The sequence below is a fragment of the Mirounga angustirostris genome, unplaced genomic scaffold (genome assembly GCF_029215605.1).
Source record: "Mirounga angustirostris isolate CCGP_5_RB_7025 unplaced genomic scaffold, mMirAng1.0.hap1 SCAF_9, whole genome shotgun sequence".
Taxonomy (NCBI): Eukaryota; Metazoa; Chordata; class Mammalia; order Carnivora; family Phocidae; genus Mirounga; species Mirounga angustirostris.
Window position 1 is genome coordinate 133,271,064 of NW_026991717.1, and position 22,322 is coordinate 133,293,385.

The 22,322-nt window shown below is 56.5% G+C and overlaps 1 protein-coding gene across 6 annotated transcripts in view; it reads right to left on the reverse strand.

Annotated features, from left to right (window-relative positions):
- The window catches only part of ITPK1 (inositol-tetrakisphosphate 1-kinase), a 171,812-nt gene extending 150,365 nt beyond the window's left edge, over positions 1 to 21,447 (reverse strand). For 3 of the 6 annotated variants that reach the window (XM_064571515.1, XM_064571513.1, XM_045901434.3), the window contains exons 1-2: positions 21,313 to 21,447; positions 20,662 to 20,892 (exon numbers count right to left, since the gene is read on the reverse strand). Coding sequence is in view for 3 of the 6 variants with exons in the window: in XM_064571513.1 (XP_064427583.1) it covers positions 20,662 to 20,756 (95 nt within the window). In the remaining 3 variants the exon portion in view is untranslated. Of the gene's footprint in view, positions 1 to 8,025; positions 8,055 to 20,661; positions 20,893 to 21,312 lie in introns of those variants that run through there. The other 3 variants (XM_064571518.1, XM_064571514.1, XM_064571512.1) reach the window with 2 other exon arrangements.
- Between the last annotated feature and the right edge of the window lie 875 nt (positions 21,448 to 22,322).

Below are 22,322 nucleotides of genomic sequence, written 5' to 3' on the forward strand. Positions count from 1 at the left end.
GGAAACACACAGAAGCAGACCAACAACAGAAAACTGGGCCTGGAAGCAACTAAGAAGTGCTATACACCCACCAGCTCAGGAGGGAGTGATGCCCAGATTCATGCTAGTTTCCCCACTGAACACCCCAAGGCCTCTCCCAGTTGGAACAGTCTAGGATCTGGGGGCTCCTCTGTTCTTTCTCTTTTTCCAGCTAAAGAAAATGAAGTTCAGTGAGGGGGGTTGCCACAGAGGTAACACCAGGCTACAAACGGGGACCAAAACTCACCACCCCATACACTGCGATCACACCTGCCGGCTCCCCCCACCCTGCTCCACCCCCATCAGTCACCCACGTGAGCCTCCTCTCCTTAAGTGGACACCAAGTTCCTGGAGGACCAGGCCAGAGAGCATCTAGCTGGAGCTGGGCACAGAGCGGGGTACTCAGAAATGCTTTCTGAACAATGGATGGGCATTCATCCCTTAGGGAGTCCACACAGGAATGAGCACCCTGGGGTCTCCCGAGGTGGACCTTAGCTTTTCCACCCTCTCCATGCCCAGCACAGCACCCTCTGAGCCCTGGTGGGGACCAAAGAAGGAGGGGTCTGTGAGGTGCCTGGCGGGCGCACAGGGCCAGACCACACACTCTTATGTGCAGAAATGTTCCCAATTCTTGACCCTGCTCCGTGTCGGTGCCCTTCGCAATGACCTTACTGCTCCAATCAAGAGGTCACATTTACTGAGGCGCCTGGGTGGCTCAGTCGTTAAGCATCTGCCTTCGGCTCGGGTCACGATCCCGGGGTTCTGGGATCAAGCCCCACGATGGGCTCCCTGCTCCGCAGGAACCCTGCTCCTCCCTCTCCCACTCCCCCTGCTTGTGTTCCTGCTCTCCCTGTCTCTCTCTATCAAATAAATAAAATCTTTAAAAAAAAAGTCTTCTCTGAGATGCTAATAGATCAAACGCACCCCGCCAAGGTAAACAAAGATAAAATGTGTTTTGAATTTCACAGGATGCATTGCTCCCCAAACTTACGTGACCACAGAATTCTTTAGTGGATTACCTTGTAAGAAATCCCGTTCTGAAGAAGGCTTGTATATTGTCTTTCCCGAAAATCTATACCACAAGCATCAAACAAGAAAATTTTATCTGAGATCCCTAGAACCTTTACTTCAGAAAATCTGCAGCATTCTTTATATTGTGGCGTGTATCGTTACGGGTATTTTCCTAGGAATAGGTTCTACAGCTTTCATCTGAATCTCAAAGGTATCAGTGACCTCCAAGAAAGGAGAAGCAGCCCTGTCCTCCAGAAACAGGTGATTTAGGTGAAGGACTCTGTATTTCCTTCAATAAGTTCCATTTATTACCTTTTTTAAGATGTATTTATTTATTCATTTATTTGAGAGAGAAAGAGAGAGAGAATACAAGCAAAGGCAGAGGGAGAGGGAGAAGACTCCCCACTGAGCAGGGAGCCCGACATGGGGCTCAATCCCAGGACCTGGAGATCATGACCTGAGCCGAAGGCAGACGCTTAACCATCTGAGCCACCCAGGCACCCCTCCATTTATTACTTAAAAAAAAAAAAAAGAGGTGAAGTTCATTTTCTTTTTTTTTTTTTTAAGATTTTATTTATTTGAGAGAGAGAGAATGAGAGACAGAGAGTATGAGAGGGAGGAGGGTCAGAGGGAGAAGCAGACTCCCTGCCGAGCAGGGAGCCCGATGCGGGACTCGATCCCAGGACTCCAGGATCATAACCTGAGCCGAAGGCAGTCGCTTAACCAACTGAGCCACCCAGGCGCCCGAAGTTCATTTTCACTCCTTGAGTCTGGGCTGGCTCTGTGCCTTGTTTTGGCCAACAAATGTGGTAGAAAGATCTGGCCTCCAGAGGCCTGGGACGTGCCCACTATGTCTTGGAATCCTGCCTCCTGGACCAGAACACGGCGAGGCAGTGTGCAGGAGGAAGAACACACGTGGCACGGTCATCCCCACTGCCCTGGGCGACCACAGGCCACTCCCCAGAAGCAGAGACCCTAACCGACCCGCAGCTGACGGCACGGCCATCAGACCCACAAGGGAGCCTAACCTGAACTGCCTGCCCACCCATGGATGAGCCAAACCAATGGGTATTACTCAAAGCCACTACCTTCGGATGGTATGTGACTCAACGGTAACTGATCCAACTCCCCCTTACACATAATGGATCAGAAAAGGAAGGAAGACATTTATATTCACAAAGATGGGGGTGCCTGGGTGGCTCAGTCTGGTAAGTGACCGACTCTTGGTTTTGGCTCAGGTTGTGATTTCAGGGTCATGAGATTGAGCCCAGCATCAGGCTACGCACCTAGCACAGAGCCTGCCTGGGATTCTCTCTCCCGCTCCGTCTCCCTCTGCCCCTCCCCACTGCTTGCTCACGCACTCTCTCTCTCTAAAATAAATAAATCTTTCAAAAAATATATTCACAAAGATATCCAAGGTAGCATTATCTACACCAACAAGGAAAGTGGAAATAATCTAAATATCTGATAACAAGATTACAGCTCACTGTGTTACCACACGGATGTCCAACAGAAAAAACTATTCCATCCTGATTAAAAACAATCATGCTCTGTCATACTTTATTTTCAGTTGTGATAACAGCACTAGGTTTATGTTTTAAAGGCTATGCTCGGGCGCCTGGGTGGCTCAGTTGGTTAAGCGACTGCCTTCGGCTCAGGTCATGATCCTGGAGTCCCGGGATCGAGTCCCACATCGGGCTCCCTGCTCGGCGGGGAGTCTGCTTCTCCCTCTGATCCTCCCCCTCTCATGCTCTCTGTCTCCCATTCTCTCTCTCAGATAAATAAATAAAAAAATCTTAAAAAAAAAAAAAAAGGCTATGCTCAAATATTTACAAGTGAAATCATATGTCTGGAGTTTGCCTCGAAATAATATGGGGGAAATAAAAAGCAAGATTAGCCATCAGTCAATAATGGTTAACACTTAGTACTGAGATGGAGAGGGGTGTTCATTTCTTTATTCTTTCTTTTGTATATGTTGGAAATTTTCATAATAAAAGCTCCTAGAAAGTACATTTTAGGAAGATCATTCTTGAAGTCTGTGTAGAAACAAAGAATCTGTTTTCACTACAGTGCTATGTGCAGAATGCAGAAACACAACGCCACGTACACAATGATTCCAAGTCCGTGACTGTTACATACAAAACACAAAGCAGGGGGCGCCTGGGTGGCTAAGTCATTAGGCATCTGCCTTCGGCTCAGGTCATGATCCCAGGGTCCTGGGATCAATCCCCGCATCGGGCTCCCTGCTTGGCGGGAAGCCTGCTTCTCCCTCTCCCACTCCCCCTGCTTGTGTTCCCTCTCTCGCTGTGTCTCTCTCTGGCAAATATATAAATAAAATCTTTATTAAAAAAAACACAAAGTGGGAAAGACATAGGATGGGGGGCTGGAGGGACCATTTGTCTCTTCAAATTTTGTTCTCATAATGTTAAATTGTCTTCACAGAGCACAATAAATTTCAGGGGAAAGGATGACATACATCCTTTCACTTCCTTCAGCTGGGACTCCGCATGAAGGAGACACTGGCTGATGGGAGGCCCTCCCAGAAGCGTGTGGGGCTGGGAAGGTGGGTGGACTCTGCTGGAAACCACAGGAGGCAGCTGAGGAAGCTGTGGAGAGGACCCTCAGCTGCCCTCAAGGGCCCCAGCCCCCCACCCCAGCTGGCCAGAAGGCAGGGAAGAGTGCAAGGTTGGGGACTATCAACCAAGATCTGTCCTTCCAATTTAAGGGATCACACCAGCAGCCCCTTCCTTTGACCAGTTTTGAGATCAGAAACGACACTCAGCTCTCTAAAATTCATCTTGAGACAGAAGAAATTAAAAAAAAAAAAAAAAGATGATTTGGGGAAGAGGATAAATTACAGTCGGATCCCCCACTATGTGCTAGAAACCACCACCACCAATTCAGCCATTCTCTCTCTGATCCCCCGATCTGCCCCACAATTGCGTGTCGATGTTCCCATTTTACAGATGAGGAAAGGGAGACCCCTCACCTGCCCAAAGTCAGTCATGCCCCGGGCGCGGGGACTGGGTTCAGAAGCCAGCTAGTGACAGCACACCCGTCACCTCCCTCCCCAAGCAGCACCCACACTGGGGCCACATATAGGAGGGGTAGGACGTAGAGGGGCCAAACCAGGCTGAGGCCCCTCCCGGCCTCAGACAGATGGCAGCTGGTATCGTACAACCCCCAGCAAGAGAGATGCTACGGACAAAATATCTGTGCCCCCCCCAAAATTCGTATGGCAGCCCCAACCCCTAATGTGATGGTATCAGGAGGAGACTGGGCTTAGAGGAGCCTAGAAGGGCAGAGCCTCACAATGGGGTGAATGCCCTTAGATGAGGGCACTCTGCGTCTCTCCCCTCCATGTGCAGAGACAGGGAGAAGGCAGGCGCCGACAACCAGGAAGAAAGCTCTCCCCAGAACTGGACTGCCAGCCTCCGGAACCATGAGGAATAAACGCCTGGTGTTCAGGCTACCAGGTCTGCAGCATTTGTTACAGCAGCCCGAGCCGCCTAAGATAAGGAAGACCGTAAACTGCAAGCCCTGGGCGCAAGCCCAGAACCCCAAAGAGAGGCTGCTGAGGGGCCCTGCGGCAGAGCAGGTGCGGTGCGGGGACAGACTCAGCTCTGCGCTGCAGCAAATGAAAAACAAAGTTACAGGTAGGAGAAGCCTAAGTAATGGCCATCGCTGGTGTGGAAACGGAAGTGGAGGGCCGGGTGCGTGCACGCGCCTGTGTGCACATGCGTGTCTGCACGTATGGGCGCGTACACACGGGCGTGTCAGACCCAGCACACGCCCAGGAGGAGGCCAGAACGTGGCTGCCTCCAGGGATCAGGGTCAAAAGTAAGGAGAATAACTAGGATTTCACTTTTGATCACGTATGCCAGGTTTTAAGGAAAGGCTTCTTTAGTGTTCACAAGTCAGATAGGAATCTACCCAAGAGAAATTCTGCCATTTCAAGCCGACAAGTCAGCAAACTTCTTGAACCTGGTTTCAAGGGCTCTGTTTTCATCAGCTGATAAACTGAAATGACCCCTCCTCGAGGCCTCCCGTAACAGACCCAAAGAACTTCCCTGCGGTTCTCCGCTGTCCAGCATGACAGCTCAGGTCCAAACGGCAGTCTCCCCAGCTGAAGCGAAAGCAGGGGGTCACAAATTCATTTCCCAGGGCTCTGAGAGAGGGGCTCACATAGGAGTCCAATGAAGGGCCCACAACTAAATAGCAGAACCAGACTTCAGCTCCCTGACCCAGGTTCCAGCCACCCCCGCACAATCCCAAGAAGCTCCCGGGGGGCTAGCGAAGATCAGGCCAGCCCTGCTTGCTGTCCACGGCAGGCACAGCAAAGCGGAGTGCCCAGGACCACCCTCCCTCCCACCGCTTTCCCCTCGTACTACCTCTATCTATTCGGCTCAGGAGGCCAAGCCACTAAAAAGAACCACTGGCCTCTGAGAATTCTGGAACAGGGCAACAGCTCTGGGCTGGGCAGCCCCTGGCTTCTCAACAGTCCCCACTTCCTCCCTGGTTCCAGAAAAGAACCATGAGGGACCTCAAGCCCTAACTGGGCCCCATCACCCTGAGCCTTTCTCCCAGCCTCCAGCCTACCCCTTTTGCCAGGGGCCCTCAGGACTGGGGCCCTGAGGTGTGCAAGCCTGGGTGCCGGCACTCACCATTCACTTCCTCCCCCTTCCAGGTGGAACTCGTACCGGTGGGTCCTCCTGCAGCTCCCACCGGGCCTGCTCAGGGGCAGAAGGGCCAGGACGTCAGCTCAGTGCCCTGCACCCACGCTCCCCACCGTAGGACGGACTGAGCTCCCCTCCACCTCCACAACCCCAATCAGAGAGTTCACAGCTGCGATATCCTCCAGGCTCCTGGCCTGGAAAGGAAAGACACCTTCTGAACATTTCCTCGCGCACAAGACAAGGCCATCAGTAATAGTTTACGTAACATGGGGCTGTTTCACCCCAAAACACTGTCCAACGCCAACATTCTGCACAGCATAGCAGGGCAGGGAGGACGTCAGCCTTCACCCTGGACTCCCGGCAGCCTTTCCCCAAGGCCCCATCAAGCTCCATCCCTCAAGGCAGAATTACATAAGCCCTTTCTCCAGGACGCCCAGCGTCAGACCCCTGGGCCCAGGGCCCTCAGAATCTATCCGTGTCCAGCTGGCTGTGGGTTTAGCTGAAGAGAAAGACGGAGCCAGGGGCCCAGCCTTCAGCTCTGACTTATGGGGGTGCTCTTCACTCCCCTCTCAGGAGCAGTGCCCTGGCCCAGGAGACCGTGTGTGAACCCTCAGGCTGACAGAAAGCAGCCCCCATCCTCACCCCAGCAGGCCCGGGAACCCAGAACCAGGGAGTGCCCTTGCCCACTCCCCCGACTGCCCAACGGCCATCACAGTCTGTTCAGCGAGCAGTCCCCAACTTCCTGTGCAGGGTCCGCCCTGCCCACACCCAGACCGTGTGGTAGGGAAGGGAGCCCTCCCTGGCTCCAACAACGCACTGGCTCAGGCTCACCAATCAGGGCCAATCAGAACTAATCCTCGGTCCCTTGGGACCTGCACCTGAGTTGGAGGGAGGCCCTGGAGCCAACGTACCCAGGTCTGAATCCCAGCTCTACCACCTGCTAGCTGTGTGACCTTGGCAAGGTGCCCAACCCCTCTGTGCCCCCATTTCCCCTGACAGGAGACAGGGGTACTACAAGCCCACAGCCTGTGAGGGCTTGCAGCGCAGATCACATGAGAGAGCACGCGAGGAACCGGCACACTGCCTGGCTCGGGATAAAGGTCAGTGTGAGGTCTCACCTGGAGCCACACGGCCTGGGAATGGAGCCAGCATGAGAGAGGCCAGGTCCTGGGACATCATCAGAGCCCCTGAAGCCAGAACTCTGCATGGAGATCCCACTTACAGAGCCCCGTCATTACTGATCCCGGTCGGCACTGAGGTTTCTGGAGGAACCGATAACATCCCTGTGACTTGTAGGAATCAGCCATACAATCGACATTCTGCTCAGATCATTAACTTCATCCTGACACTGTCAACTGTGATTGACAGAGAGAGAGAGGACGAGATGACGCAACTGCCAGGGTACCCTCCAGCAACGGGGACAGATTTGCAGGCACAGGTCTCACTCTCAGGGGAGTCCCCCGTCCGCTGCTGGTACAGGGGCACCCACAGAACTGCCTACGTCCCATATGGCTGCCTCTGGGAAGGAGAGGCCTATCCACGCCCCTACCCTTCCCAGGGGAGCTTCTGGAATCCAAAGAGCTGGTCCTTCAGCACTTCCAGCAAGGCTAGAGGAAAGATGGGAAAGACCACAGGGGTGGCTGGCCCAGATGGCCCTGAACTCACCCTCGCACATGGCTCCCTGGAGGCCAAAGGCGGGCTGAGGAAGAGGGGGCATGTGTGGGCTCTGGAGCTGAGGCCTGAGCCCAGCCAGCCACACGGCCACGTGCACCAACCTGCCAGGCCGGCACTCTGAGCTGTAATGTAAATCCTCATCTGCAAAGACCCCTTGTAGCTCAAAGGTTCTGGAAAATTACTCCTTCAAGATGCTGAACCTCTGGGGGCGCCTGGGTGGCTCAGATGGTTAAGCGTCTGCCTTCGGCTCCAGTCATGATCTCAGGGTCCTGGGATCGAGCCCCGCATCGGGCTCCCTGCTTGGCGGGGAGCCTGCTTCTCCCTCTCCCTCTACTGTTCTCCCTGCTTGTGCTCTCTCGCTCTCTCCGTCAAATAAATAAATAAAATCTTTAAAAAAAAAAAAAAAAAAGATGCTGAACCTCTGTACCTCACCAGAGGACCTTTACTCTGCTGTCCCCTGTAGGTAGACACGACGGGTCTGATTACAGGTGAGGGGAGTGAGGGACAGCCCCCTTTTCCTTCAAAGATGGTCTCTGGCCCGGAGAAAGGAGGGGGAAGTCTGCATGCTGAGCACCTCCCGTGCACAGGCATGAGGCCGACCCTTAACAAGCAGGAAATCGAGGCCCAGAGCGGGGCCGAAACACACCTGGGGCCGCTCATCCAGTAAGAGGCCAAACCAGGGTTCAAATCCCACCACCAACCAAAACACACGTTGTCCCCGGACGTCACCCGGAAGCACAGCCAGCCTCCCCAGCTGGGCGGCTATCAACTGAGTCAGCACAGAGTCTCCGGGCGCTGGGCAAGCGGGCCTTCCGAACAAAACTGAAAGGGAAAAGGAGAAAAGCTGATAACCCAGGGCTCTGAGGACGAGCCGCTGGAAAACGGCATCAACCAAAAAGGAAAGCCAACCTCCCATCTTCTGGATCGTTTGCCGAAAGCAACAACAAACACCTGGCTTCATGCAGACGGCTGTTCAAATCCTACCCCGGGGAGCGACCAGCTAGGAACCCCGGGAAGGCTCCCGGGCCCCTCCTTTGAGCCTCTGTGTCGGTATATGTACTGAGAGCCTTAACAGAGCAGCTGGTACTTCGGGGCTGAGCGGCTCCCCATCACTGAAGATCTCGGGCAGAGGCCGGTGTGCACCTCTGGAGGACCCAACAGCGCCCCCCAAAACCCAGGGGCAGCCAGGCGGAAGCACCCTCCTCCCCACAGGGGCACTTCCCAGTTTATGGACGGGCCTCCGCGAGGCCCAGCGGCTCCAGCCTGGACCTTCCTCCCCCGCGCAGTGAGGAACCAGGCACCCGAACCTCCCTCAGCACAGCCCCCCAGTTTGGCTGCGCCTCAGTCAAGGTGCAGTCCGAAGGGCCTGGGGGGCAGATTCCTCAGGAAGCACAACTCCTTCCCGCCCGGGGCCCCAATGCCCTGCCCACACCTGCTCACAGAGAGGCAGGAACAGGCCCTCTGAGGGAATGGTCAGACCTCCCTTTCTTTTCAAGGACCCCGCAACACATCTTTAGAAAAAGACTGAAGAATAAAATAAAATCTTTTCAGAAGAAAATATTAAAGAAAATAAACTTTAGTGTCAACGAGGCCAGGTTCAAATCCAAGCTGCCCCTCTATTAGCTCTACAATGTGGGGCTACATCTTCTTTCTGGGCCTTCATTTGCCCATCTGTAAGATGGGTGAGGTGCAGGGGCACCTGGGTGGCTCAGTCGTTAAGCGTCTGCCTTCGGCTCAGGTCGTGATCCCAGGGTCCTGGGATCGAGTCCCGCATCGGGCTCCCTGCTCAGCAAGAAGCCTGCTTCTCCCTCTCCCATTCCCCCTGCTTGTGTTCCCTCTCTCGCTGTGTCTCTCTCTCTGTCAAATAAATAAATAAAAAATCTTTAAAAGAAAAAAAAAAAAAGATGGGTGAGGTGCAGGGGCGCCTGGGCGGCTCAGTCATTAAGCATCAGCCTTCAGCTCAGGTCATGATCCCAGGGTCCTGGGATGGAGCCCCACATTGGGCTCCCTGCTCAGCGAGAAGCCTGCTTCTCCCTCTCCTTCTGCCTGCCTCCCCCCTACTCATGCTCTCTCTGTGTCAAATGAATAAATAAAATCTTAAAAAAAAAAAAAAGATGGGTTAGGTGCAAAGGGGAAATTCCATCCGAAGGGAAACCAATGGGGAGGGGGCGGGGGCGCCTGGCTGGCTCAGGCGGTAGAGCGTTAAGACTCTTTCTTTCTTTCCTTTTTTTTTTTTTTAAAGATTTTATTTATTTATTTGCGAGAGAGAATGAGAGACAGAGAGCACGAGAGGGAGGAGGGTCAGAGGAAGAAGCAGACTCCCCGCTGAGCAGGGAGCCCGATGCGGGACTCGATCCCAGGACTCCAGGATCATGACCTGAGCCGAAGGCAGTCACTTAACCAACTGAGCCACCCAGGCGCCCTTTAAAGATTTTATTTATTTATTTGAGACAGAGAGAATGAGAGAGAGCACATGAGAGGGGGGAGGGTCAGAGGGAGAAGCAGACTCCCTGCCGAGCAGGGAGCCGGATGCGGGACTCGATCCAGGGACTCCAGGATCATGACCTGAGCCGAAGGCAGTCGCTTAACCAACTGAGCCACCCAGGCGCCCCTAGAGCGTTAAGACTCTTGATCTCAGGGTTGTGAGTTCAAGCTCCACGTTGGGGGAGAGAGTACTTTAAAAAATAAATAAATAAAATTTTAAAAAAATTTAAATAAAAAATAAGAGACCAGAGAGGAAACCAACAGTCCCACAGCACTGAATATTCCTCACAAAAACACCCAGGATCCTAAAGAGGGCAGGAGCCAGTCCTTCCAGGATGGGTACCTGGGACTCACACACACCACCTCCCACATGCCAACATACTCCTTCTCTCCTCTCCAAGGGTCCCTCACAGCCCTGGGAGGACAGAAGAGAACCCCGCACAACCTGTACTCCCTGTACCACCCTCCCCTCTTAGGGGCACAGCCCAGCAAACATTCCCTAGAAGGGCTGGGGCTGTCCCTGGGGACAGAGGGGACTCTGCAGGGCTCACGGCTCTATGGGTCCCTACAACCCAAGACCGGCCAGCCTGCAGGAAGCACTCAATAAATACATGTCCTGTGGCTGCTTGAAGCAATGAATGGGGTGCTTTTCTAAAAGAAGATGGCTGAGCCCACCCCAGACATTCTGGCGGGGGTGGGGGGGAAGGCAGCCCAGGAACCGGCATGAGCAGCCCACGGTGGGGCCCAGATGTTTCCTCACCTCCACACCCCAGCCCTCCGTTGCTGGATGGAAATAGGGTGGAAGGCAGAAATGAAAGCCAAACCCTCTGCACCCACCTACCCCCACCCCCGGGCCCTCTCCAGAAGCAGTGAGCGGGGAGGAAGGCGGCATGTCCTCGTCACTGACGCTGCAGAACCCCCACACCAGAAGAGGATCAGGAAGGGAGGCAGGGAGGCTACCTGTCAGCCCCAGGCTGGGGGCTCCCACCGGAATACGTCAGAGGCCGCAGGCCCCAGCTTGAACAGGCAGGAGGGCCAGGGCGGTGGCCTCCTGGGGAGAAGGGGGGAATCCATCATTCCTGATGCACCTGCCATGCTCACTAGCCCGAGGCGGCTGTATCAGGCCCACCTGACAGAGGCGCGGAGGCTCCGGGACACTTGTCCAGTCACCTACAGCTAGTTGGGCAAGTCTTGCGCTCCAAGTTCACTGCCCTCCCCGCCGCCAACTGACCCTCTGGGCCCAGTAACCGTCCACAGAGAATGCTCAGAAAAGAACACCCTGATTCGCTTCTGAAATGGTTATCAAGCCAACCGTCCCCGGATGCTACGTTCAAGATGGAGGCGAAGGCCACCAGGCAGGGTAGACACAGCATGGTTTCAGGAGTCAACTAGCCACCAGGGTGACTCCCAGCTCTGCCACTCGCAGCTGGGTGACCAGGCAGGTCGCGTCGCCTCTCCCCGGGCCTCAGCGTTCCCATCTGGCACACGGAGACACGCCTCCCACCTGGGAGGGCATATTTCCTGACCCATGGTAGGTTCTTGCTCCGCTCTGACGTGAGCCACCGATTTGGGGATGGGGGTGGGGGACCATCACCACAGCCTTCCAGAAGCATGGAGGGCCGCATGGACGAGCCCCAAGTCCCAGCTTCATGGCTCAGGCTCCAAGACCTCTGACGCGAAGCCAACAGGTGTGCGGAGGAAATTGCAAAGTGGAGCCTCGCGGGCTAGGCCGCCGCCCCCATTCCCAGCCCTGGCTGACGACCCGTGTGACATCCCCAGGATGTGATATCCCCAGGACTGTCTCCTGTGCAAAAACGAGTTCCTGTCCAGCCTCAGGACCCACCTGTAAGCCACTGCAAGCCAGTAGCCAGAGGCAAGAAAAGAGGAGAGAGGATTGCCCAACCTGAGCAACCTGAGCTCCCAGGACAGACTGGCCTGGGAACCTTTACATCCGGATGCCCTCCTGGAGAGGCCCCGACCCCCAGGGACCACTTCTCGCCTGTTAAACTCGGCATTAAAGATGCCTGACAGTTCTGGGGTGAGGCCCTAGTAACATACTTTGGGAAAGGACAGTTTGCAAACACTGGCCTGGAGGAAGGTAAAGGTCTGTTAAAAAGAGGAAGCTGGGGTGGCTTCCCTCCCCCACCCCTAGACCCCACCTGGAGGCCTCACCTGAGATTTGGGAAAGGGCAAAGGTCAGCTGGCCTAGGGCCTACCCCCCAGGGCTGTAGGATCCCCACCCTCCCCCACCTGCAAGGCTCACAAGGGCTCCTTCCTGAACACAAAGGCTAGACTGGGCCAGACCAGAAGGGAGCATGTAGCCTCCAGGCCCCGGCCCCCAGGGCCCCCAGAGCATGGCTGCAGCCTCAGGTGCGAGACCCAGCCACCCACCTGGCCCCCCATCACACTGCCAGCGAACAAAGATACCAAGGACACTCTACTGCCTTCTTTGACCACCTGTCTAAAGTGGAAACCAGCCAGCCCCTCCCTAAACAGCTGCCCACGGTCCACACGGAACCCAGGGCTACAAAAGAGGCAGGCCAGGGCATGTGGCTTCTCAGCAGCAGACAACGCCCACCCTGTAGCTCATTCGGCTCCCAGAAGAAACGGCTCTCAGCCTCTTTGGTTAAATGTCACCTCCGCAGAGAGGCCTCCTCTGACCACATGGTGCTTAAGTGGCTGCAGCCACCCTGCCACGGCTCTCCCCTGTTCACAGGCTTCCCGGCACTAACTACACCGTGCGGCATTTAAGTGCGTCTGTGTGCTAACTGAACCCCAGCAGGCATGTGGGTGCCTGAGGACAGGGACCGGCCTGCAGCACGGGCCGGCCGGGTGCCTGCTCAGGATATGCTAAGTGGAAAAAAGAATGAAGGAATGAAGCCCAGGGGCCCCAACCTGGCCTGGACTTGACCCCCCCCCCATCTCTCCCCACCCCACGGTTTCCTTCCGGGCCCAGAGCACTCCAGAGCCACGAGCAGCTTTTGGCTGAGCCACAGGGATGTGGAAAAAGCTTCCAAAACCCACCAGTCAGTTCCTCCCTCCACTAAGAGATACTCTTTTGGGCTCCTACTACGCATGCTGTCGGAGGCCCTGGTTTCAGCAGTGAACACAACTGCAGGTCTCCACCTCCCACCTCTGTAAAACGGCTCTCAAAGACAATGAGCAATGAGCTCAAGTCCAGAGAGAGAGAACACACCTGCTAGGGGCTGAAGATTCTGAGAGAGAGGGAAATCACAGGCACCTCTCAGAAGCTGTCTGGGAGGGACCTCCACCTGACTGTGTGTCCTGAGTCCACCTCCAGGGGCATTCGATGGCTTAGCAGCAGGCTCTGCCAGGGGGCTGACCCACAGGGTGGGGTAGTTTCTGGCCACCCAGGGTGGGCCAGGGACTTCCTCATGGGAGCGATTCTCAAATCCCCACAGGCAGTGACAGATCCACCCTCTGAGCCCTAAAAGCAGGGGAAGGGGAGGGAACAGTCCTGGGAAGCTGTCACAATCCCCAGCCTGGCCCCATGACGGGCCTACAGAAACCAGCCCGTGAGGCCCAGCTGGGGAAGTGCGGGCCACAGGGCAGCCGCTCTCTGAGGGAGGCCTGCAGCAGGCAAGACAAAGCAGCAGGCAAACGGGGAATGGCCTGGCTGCTCTAAGAGGCACCCTGGTGGTACCTCTGGAGGAGGGGGGGGCACACTGGTCTCGGAGCAACTGGTCTTGGAGCAAACGAGCCCCCCGCCACATCTCGCTGTGTGACCTTGGAGAAGCCACACACCCCCGGCTCCGCCACCAGGCCTGGGTCTCCCTGATGGAAGTCCATCCCACATTCTCCCCCAAGCAAGGCCGCACATGCCCAGGCCAGCTTCCTGAGGGCCGGTGGAGGGGGGAAGGCTGGGGGACGCCTGATGCATGCAGGAAGGGGAAGGGGCAGGTGTGCAGCTCCTGAATGATGACGAATCTTACTTTTTAAAAAGGAGGTACCGGGGGGCGCCTGGGTGGCTCAGTCGTTATGCGTCTGCCTTCGGCTCAGGTCATGATCCCAGCGTCCTGGGATCGAGCCCCGCATCGGGCTCCCTGCTCCACGGGAGGCCTGCTTCTCCCTCTCCTACTCCCCCTGCTTGTGTTCCCTCTCTCGCTATCTCTCTTTCTCTGTCAAATAAATAAATAAAATCTTTAAAAAAAAAAAAAAAAAGGAGGTACCAGGGCGCCTGGGTGGCTCAGTCGTTAAGTGTCTGCCTTCGGCTCAGGTCATGATCCCAGGGTCCTGGGATCGAGCCCCGCATCGGGCTCCCTGCTCCGCGGGAAGCCTGCTTCTCCCTCTCCCACTCCCCCTGCTTGTGTTCCCTCTCTCTCTGTGTCTCTCTCTGTCAAATAAATAAATAAAAAATCTTTAAAAAAATAAAAATAAAAAGGAGGTACCAGGGGCACCTGGGTGGCTCAGTAGGTTAAGCATCAGCCTTTGGCTCATGTCATGATCCCAGGGTCCTGGGATCAAGCCCCGCATCGGGCTCCCTGCTCTGCAGGGAGCCTGCCTCTCCCTCTCCCTCTGCCTGCCGCTCTGCCTACTTGTGCTCTCTCTTTAAAAAAAAATAAAATAAAAAGGAGGTACCAGAACATTCCTTGAAAAAGCTAGCTTACCAGCTGAATTCACAATAGGAGTGGGAACAGAAACCCTATTTACTTGCGACTGTTCAGGACTTGCACTCGTGAGGCCCTTCACTTAAGCCTTTGCCGAACGCCCCAAGCCTGCCAACCCACACGGGAGACATGGTCAGCAGAGGCAGGACGGCCTGGTGGTTAGGAATGGAGGTGCCAGCCTGGCGCCCAGGAGAGCCCAGCTCTACACCGGTCCCTGCCTGATGCAGTCAGCCCCACAACGTGAATCAATCTCACCGTCCAAAGAGAAATGCAAATCTACACTCCCATCCCACCCATGCGTGTGGCCAAGGTCAAAACCGTCCGCCACGGGGCTGCGCTGGGGAGGGTGCGGGTCACAGGCCCTCCCCTTCGCTGTCACTTGTGAGGAGCGCCATCTCTTTGCAAGCGGCTTCAGAGCTCCCCAGAAAAAGTAAACCGCTGGTGCCCTTTGACCCAGCACTCCCTCATCGAGCCACGACTCCCAGGCCATGGGGCAGGGCACTCGCTGTCCCGCTGTCTACACCGGGCGGCAGAGGCCAACCAGCGGGGAGAAATGCTTCTGTCGTGAGGAGAGCGGGACCACTGAGCCAGTAAAGAAATGAGGCAAGTGACAGGGATCTGCCTCCCGATAAGGCAGAGATGTGCTATTTCTCTAAGACGCGGGGTTCCACGAAATGAGCCGCAGCCAGAACACGCGTGTGCCCATCTGCACAGCACACCGCAGAGAGAGGCTGCCAGGGGCCGTGGCCCCTGGGGGACGGGAACTCGGGAGCAAGGAAACAGACTGGGGCGCCTGGGTGGCTCAGTCGTTAAGCATCTGCCTTTGGCTTGAGTCGTGATCCCAGGGTCCTGGGATGGAACCCACATCGGGCTCCCTGCTCCGCGGGAAGCCTGCTTCTCCCTCTCCCACTCCCCCTGCTTGTGTTCCCTCTCTCGCTGTGTCTCTCTGTCAAATAAATAAATAAAATCTTTATTAAAAAAAAAGAAGGAAACGGACTTTTTAGTGCAGTCTTCTGCTATTTTTTTAACGTCTGCATGTAGTAAGCATTCACAAAGATAAAGGAAACAATAGAAGTTAATAATAATCAAAACACAATTGCTCCTGAAGACTCAGCATTTTCGGGAAACCCAGCACAAACTCCTCTTGAATCTGCAAACTTTAAAAAAGAAACGGAAGGCCCATCGTGTGTTAACAGATGATTTTCTCAAGTTCTCATGTGTTAAACAGGCGAGGCCTCCCGGGGCCAGTACGAAAGAGCAGGACCGTCCCTGCGCCTTGGCTGGGTCTGACGTCCCCACAAAGCCCACACCCGGCAGGGTGGCCGGGCAGCACCCATCGTGGAACTCGGGGTCCCTCACAAACGGCCCAGACCAAGAACACCGGATCTACAAATGCCAAAGATCCTGGAGTGGGGAGGCACCCGTGGGCACCCACTCAGGGCCCGCCGGCCACCAGAGCGCCAGCCGGGGCAAGCACCGTGGACAGAGGCGCAGGCGCGCACACGCCCAGCGTCCTGACTCCTCTCGTGCACTCAACCCCGAGCTTGTCAATGGCAAACATCCTCACTTTGCCTAGGGGAAACTGAGGCACAGAGGGCCCAGGGTCCCATAGGTGGTCTGTTGTGGAGCCAGGCTGGGGACCAACAGACGGCACTGTGCAGATGGACTGCTTCTCCCGCTGGAAGTCCAGCTTTCTCCCTTGGAGGCAGGGAGAAGCGTTTCTTTGCAAGGCTGAGTTAGACAGTCTCGGGGACACTGGGGCAAAGAACACACAGTCAGTCCCTCTCCCACCCCTACACCCCCAAAATGGGGCTCACCCAGACATTAAGACAGAGAGCAATACCAACCCACAGACCAGCATCACTTCATCCTGGAAAAGAGGCTCCTTCCTCTCCTTAAGAATCTCCCGTAGGAATTCCCAGCCCAGAATGCTAAGCCATCCCGGCAGAAAGGGACCTTCTAGACACCCCCTTTTAAAGGAAGGAATGTAGGATGAGGAGAGGGGAGGGCTGATGGCACCCAAGCCCCCCCCCCCCCCCCGGCAGGCTTCCCAGGCCGGGTCACTGTGAACGCCACACTCCCAGCTCCACGTGGGCAGGGGCTCCACCCTGCTGCCCTGGACTGGCTTGCCTCTCAGGCCAAGCCTCCAGAAGGTGTTCGGTAAACCTGAGGCTCAGGACTCCCGGCCCAATTCCATCTGAGGGAACTGGTGGGAAAGTCCACGACAAGATCGTGGTCTGAGATTGCTCCATAAACACATTTCCTGCAGGCCTCGTCAGTCCTGCTGGCCGGCAAGGTTCTCTAGGACGAGAACCTCACAGACGTTCTGCTTTTGGAGGCTTTGGAAGCCCCAGCCTAACCTGGGCAGAGAAGAGACTTAACAAGGAAGCCATGTCCTCCAGTGAAGAGGCCTCGGGACTGGGCCCGGGAAAGCTGATGGGCTGTGAGGGTCTCTTCCTCCCACGCCCCATGCCTCAGTGTCCCCAGCCCTCTGTCCCTGGACTGCTGGAGGCATGAAGTGAGACGAGGTGCCCGAAAGGACCGCATGACAAAGGCAGCTAACATAACAGTAAAGATGGACAGAGAGCCACCCATATCTTCCACCGAGATGCTTCAGGAAGCCCCGTGACTTTCCACCACCTCCCCCAGCACAGGTTCAGCTGCAGGACAGAAAAGGGTGAAAGGCGGAAGAAATGGAGAAGAAGACGGCAAACACTAACAGAGGGAACGGGGTGGTGGGGGCAGCCAGCATTTCCACACAAGACACTGTGGAGAACTTAAAAAATTAAAAATTTAAAACCTCCCCAACATTTCCAGCCACCAGCTTGCTTTCTTTGCTTCCCCTGGGAAGTCCCTCCTGGGCATCTTGAAAAAGGCACAAGGAGAGGGCGTGAGGGAACTGCGAGGCTGCCCAGTACTAGCAGAAGGGCAGGGAGGATGGTGGAGAAAAACAGAACACAAGCAGAGCCTCGTCCGCATCCCTGTCCCCCCCTCACCGAGGGGGACGACAGGATCAAATGGTGCCACTAAAACAAGCTGAGTCAAAGGCCCATCTGTTGACTAGTCAGAGAAGGCCGTCCTATCAAGATGCCCCAGGGGTGTGAAGGGTGGGACCTCATGCCTACCAGACATATAGCCTGGCAGGCCCACGTGCCAACCCCCTACCGCCGTGAAAAACGTGCAATGCCCTCTGGCAGAACAAGGCATTACACACTTGCTAAGGGCACGACTCAGCTTTGCAAGGAAAAGTGTCTCCAGGGGCGTCTGGATGGCTCAGCTGGTTGAGCGTCTGCCTTCGGCTCGGGTCATGATCCCAGGGTCCTGGGATCGAGCCCTGCGTAGGGCTCCCTGCTAAGTGGAGAGCCTGCTTCTCCCTCTGCCTCTCCCTCTGCCCTCCCCGCCACTCGTGCTCATGCTCTCTCTCTCTCTCTCTCTTGCTCGCTCTTGCCCTATCTCAAATTAAGAAAGAAAAACTAAAAAAAAAGAAAAATGTCCCCAGGACAACAGGGCAGCAGCTGGACCCCTGTGAAGGTAAGAGCGTGCCCAGGTAGAAAGGGCTTTCTGTGGGGGTCTCCGGGTCACCAGGTTGGGCCCGTTCTGTAAGTTCAACAAAAGGAACAGAAGTATGGAACCTGCCCCTCTCATGCCTGTCTCCCCATCCGCACAACAAAGGAGCTGGATGACATGATCCCCAACATCCCTTCCTGCTCTAAGATTTTTACAAGGCCTGACATTCAACTAAACAACTCATCTGGTCTATTCAGGCCATCCTTTCTAGCGCTGACACTGCCCTAAACATTCAGAGCAGAGCTTCATATCATTTTCAAACATTTCTGGACTTTCTCATCAGAGAAAGTCACGGGCAATCAATCATCCAACAAAACAGGAGCGTTACATCCCCAGATTGTGAACGTCGAAAACAGGACAATGTCACCTCGTGGGCCACTAAAAATCACACCAACATTCGTACCAAACACAAGAACAGCAAAGGGCCCTGGCCATCCTGTCAAGGGAGCTTTCTGCACCCAGTCTAGAAATGTGGCCACCAGGGGGCGCTGCCCTGAAAGTAATAAAAGAAGAAAAACTCTTTCTTGGTGTTTTCTTTTCCTTAAGCTTAAGCAACAAAATATCTAGAGCTTCTCTAATGAAAACACAAGTGGGGCTTCCTGAGGTTCTAGAATGGCCCAGATGCTTTCTGTCTTCTCTTTGAGGCCAATGTTCTGGCCAGAAGTAGGTATCTAGACTGAGGGCAACAACCTTTTCCGAGAAATTAACCCTCCATGCCTGATTTTCCCCAGAATGGCTGACTTTAGGGCTTGCCATGAACGCCCCTCCAGCCCCGCTTAAAGGCAGGGGGAGTCCATGTGGAGGGAGAGGCAATCTGCAAGTCCAGCAGCAGGACCCAGCCCCGAGTCTGGGCTGGAACTGTTTTGCAAGAGGCTCCTAATTAACGAGCAAAACATACCAGCCAGATGACAAGCATGCTTTAGCTGCAGACACGGGATGACACAAATACAGACAGACCTTAGTAGAGAAGGGTGCAAGGTATTAACTGGGATTTCCCAGGACTCAGATGACTGCAGGAGGAGCTCGGGGACCTCACACCAGCATGGGACTTCAAAGATATGTGAAAGGGGCTTCTCCACATGTCTCCTGTGTCTAGGGCACTTTTTCCGTAAGTGTGTGTGTCTATCTGCAGTGCCACGTTCAAGCATCCTTTTTTAAGGTTCTGAAGTCCTCGGACCCATTTTCAAAGTTCTAGCTGTGAGTTCCTCCTGATTTCCCGATCTCCTTCTGAATTCCCAGGCTGCTTGGCGTGCCCTACCGACCATGAAAAAAAAAGCCTGCTTTCTCCTGAGGAAGCCAGCCTGAGAAATGGCAGCCACACTCCATCCCCAGGCCAAAGGATGCAGAGCCAGGAGCTGTTTCATATAAGGTGTGCCCCTCTGGCTGCAGAGAGAACAGCCCCTGGAGGGTCTGCCCAGGGCAAAGGAGCAACAGGCCCTCGGGATAGGCACGAGGGGCACAGAGATGCCACAGGCCGGCAGGTGACCAGCTCAGACCCACCACTTGCTCCGCACCAGGAGATAAGGAAACCCAGCTGTTCAATTCTGCAACATGTCTGGGGACCCAACAGGGACAAAAGTGCAAGTAGAACACATTTTCAAGAATCAAATCTACCAAGAGGAGACACTGCAAAACAAAAGGATTCCACCTAGACTTTGCAAAAGGCTTGGGGAGCCAGATTCTCTCAAGCTTTCCGTTAAGAACAGGATTCACCTAACAGCTTCCCAGAGGTAAAGCCACAGTTGAACAGCAAGGTGAGGTATACCTGACCCAAGACTGGATGCTTCCATAACAGACTAGGAATGTGATCTTATTAAAACACCATGAATCTCCTCCATTGAGCACCAGCATGGGGGGGGGGGGAGGTACTGGGAGTGGGGGCGTCAGAAGAAAGCCATTCTACACCGCATATATTTATCCCACCTCCTCTGCACCAGCCACTCCCTAGCGGTGGGACCCCAGGCGGGGGGGAGGGGGGAGCCCACCTCTCTGCAGATCGCTCCCCCTTCTCAGACACGTGGCCCAGAATCACCACCCGGGTCAATTCTCGAGGCTGGTGCGAGGCTCTAATGAGACAGCAAATCACCGCATACGTGCCAAGTATTGCTACTCGCCGCACTCAGGCTTAACCCGGTGACATGCGACGACAGCTTCAAGGGCTGCACACGCGGGGCATACAGTAGGTGGTCCGCAAACATACAAACAGCGGCACCCTTCTCCACGAAGGGAACGAAGGCAGAAAAACACTCCAGTCCAAAAGTGCCCTCCAGCCAGAGGCAGACAGCGTGGACTCCCCGACTTCCCAGGTCCCTCTGCCACCTTTAGCAGCGCCCCCAACGCGCTCTGGGCAGCGGGGGGCTTCCCCGCCGGGGGTCACAGTGCACCTGAGAGCCCCAGTCCATGCCACACCGCCCATCCCAGCCGCCGCTCCCCTCGAACACAGCCGGCGGCCACCACAACCACCTGGCCGCTCGAGCTCAAGGTCCCCGCGCACCGCTCCTTCCCGAACGCTCCAACCTCCCAAAGCAGCCGCTGAGGTTGCACCGGGCTCGGGCCGGGGCGGGGGGGGGGTCCCCGGGCGCCGGGGCCCCGTCCCTCCTTACCTGCACAGCTCGGCGAAGGCCTGGAAATTCAGCTTTTTGATTTTCTTCTCGCTCAGCCAGTAGCCAACTCTCTTCCCTTTCAGAAAGGTCTGCATCTTCCTCCTCGGGCGGGGAGCTCGGGGCCGGAGGAAATCGCCCACAGGCCGAGCGTGGCGGCCCGGCGCGCGCCGCGGGCGTGCGGGCACCTCCTCCGGCGGCGGGGACGCGGAACGGGGCTCTGGGCGCGCAGTCCTGCCGGGAGGGGCGGGCCGGGGCGGGCGCCCGGGCGGAGGGAGCGGCGCTCAGCGCGGCGTGCCACTGGCTGCCGCCGCCGCCCACGCCCCCGCCGCCCGCGGGGCTCGCCGGCGCGCCGGATCGCCAGCGCCGGGCCGGGGCCGCAGCGGGCCCAGGAGCCCAGGGGCCTAGCCGCACGCCCCCCGGCGGCCGCGGCGGCGCAGGCCCGGCCCCCCCCCGCCACCCCCGCGCCCCTCGAGGCTCCTCCTCCCCGCCCTACCGCCCTACCGCCCGCGCCCGCGGGCCCAGACTCCGAGCCCGGGCGGCGCGGTCCGCCGCCGCGAGCAGGGCGCGTGCCCTTCCCCGCGCGCTCGGACCCCGGCGGGGCGCACGCGGCCGCCCAAGTCCCCCCACCCCGCCCCGGCCCGCCTTCCTCACCCGCCGCCGCCACCGCCTCCTCGTTCTCGTCCCCGCGCGCAGCCCGCGCACCCGCCGAACCCGGCCCCGCCGCCGCCGCCGCCGCGCTGACCCGGCCGGCCGGCCCGCTGGACCCCGCCGGGGCGGAGGAAGCGCCGCAGCGCCGGCCGCTAGGGGGCAGCGTCGCTCGCCGCCTCTTAAAGGCGCCGCGCCCTCCCGGCCTGGCTGTTTTGCGGTTTGTTTGCGTCGGGCCTCAGGCGGGTGAGCTCCGGGACGGAGGGCGCGGGACTGGGTGTAGGGTGGCCATTGCCAAGGGGTTGTTGCTTTTTAAAGGGGCAAGAGGAGTCATGCTGTGGGCGTTTTCTGCCTGTCCTCTGGGAGTTTCTTAAATCAAAAGCATCTCTGTCCCCCCAGCAGTGTTCAGCGCCCCCCACCCTGGGTAATTCAGTGGAACTGCAGCGGGGGGCGGATACGGACATTCAATGAGATCATCTCTCTTCCCTTGAGGAGACAGACCCCTCGCCAGGACGGGGGGGGGGGGGGGGTGCTCCCTGGGGTGGTGACCTGAACACCCAGGGTCTTCTCAGACTTAGGATGTTGATTCCTTCTCTGGGCTCCCTTCAACTGAGTGGGGACGGGGCGGGAACTAGAAGCATCTACAATGAGGGTGGAACACTCCCAGGAGACCCATTGCTTTCGGAGTGCAAGCCGGCCGTAGCCTCAGTGCCTTTGATTCACTAAACCCAGCCCTGCCCTGCCCTGCCCTGCCCTGCCCTGCCCTGCCCCATGGGGCAGTTGGGGAGCATCCAGCCTTCAAAGAGCTCCGGGTTTGGGAGGAGAAGACCTCTCTCCTCAGGCTCAGGCAGGAAAAAATGAATGAGGGGGCGGGGCTCAAAAGTTTCAGGGGAGACATTTAAGCTGGCCTTGGAAAATAAGGAAGATTTTGGTAGGCCTAAGAAGGGAGAATAGCTAGAACCGAGGTAGGGAGAAAGAACCAAGTTGTTAGGAATGGCAGACTCTCCTTGACCAAA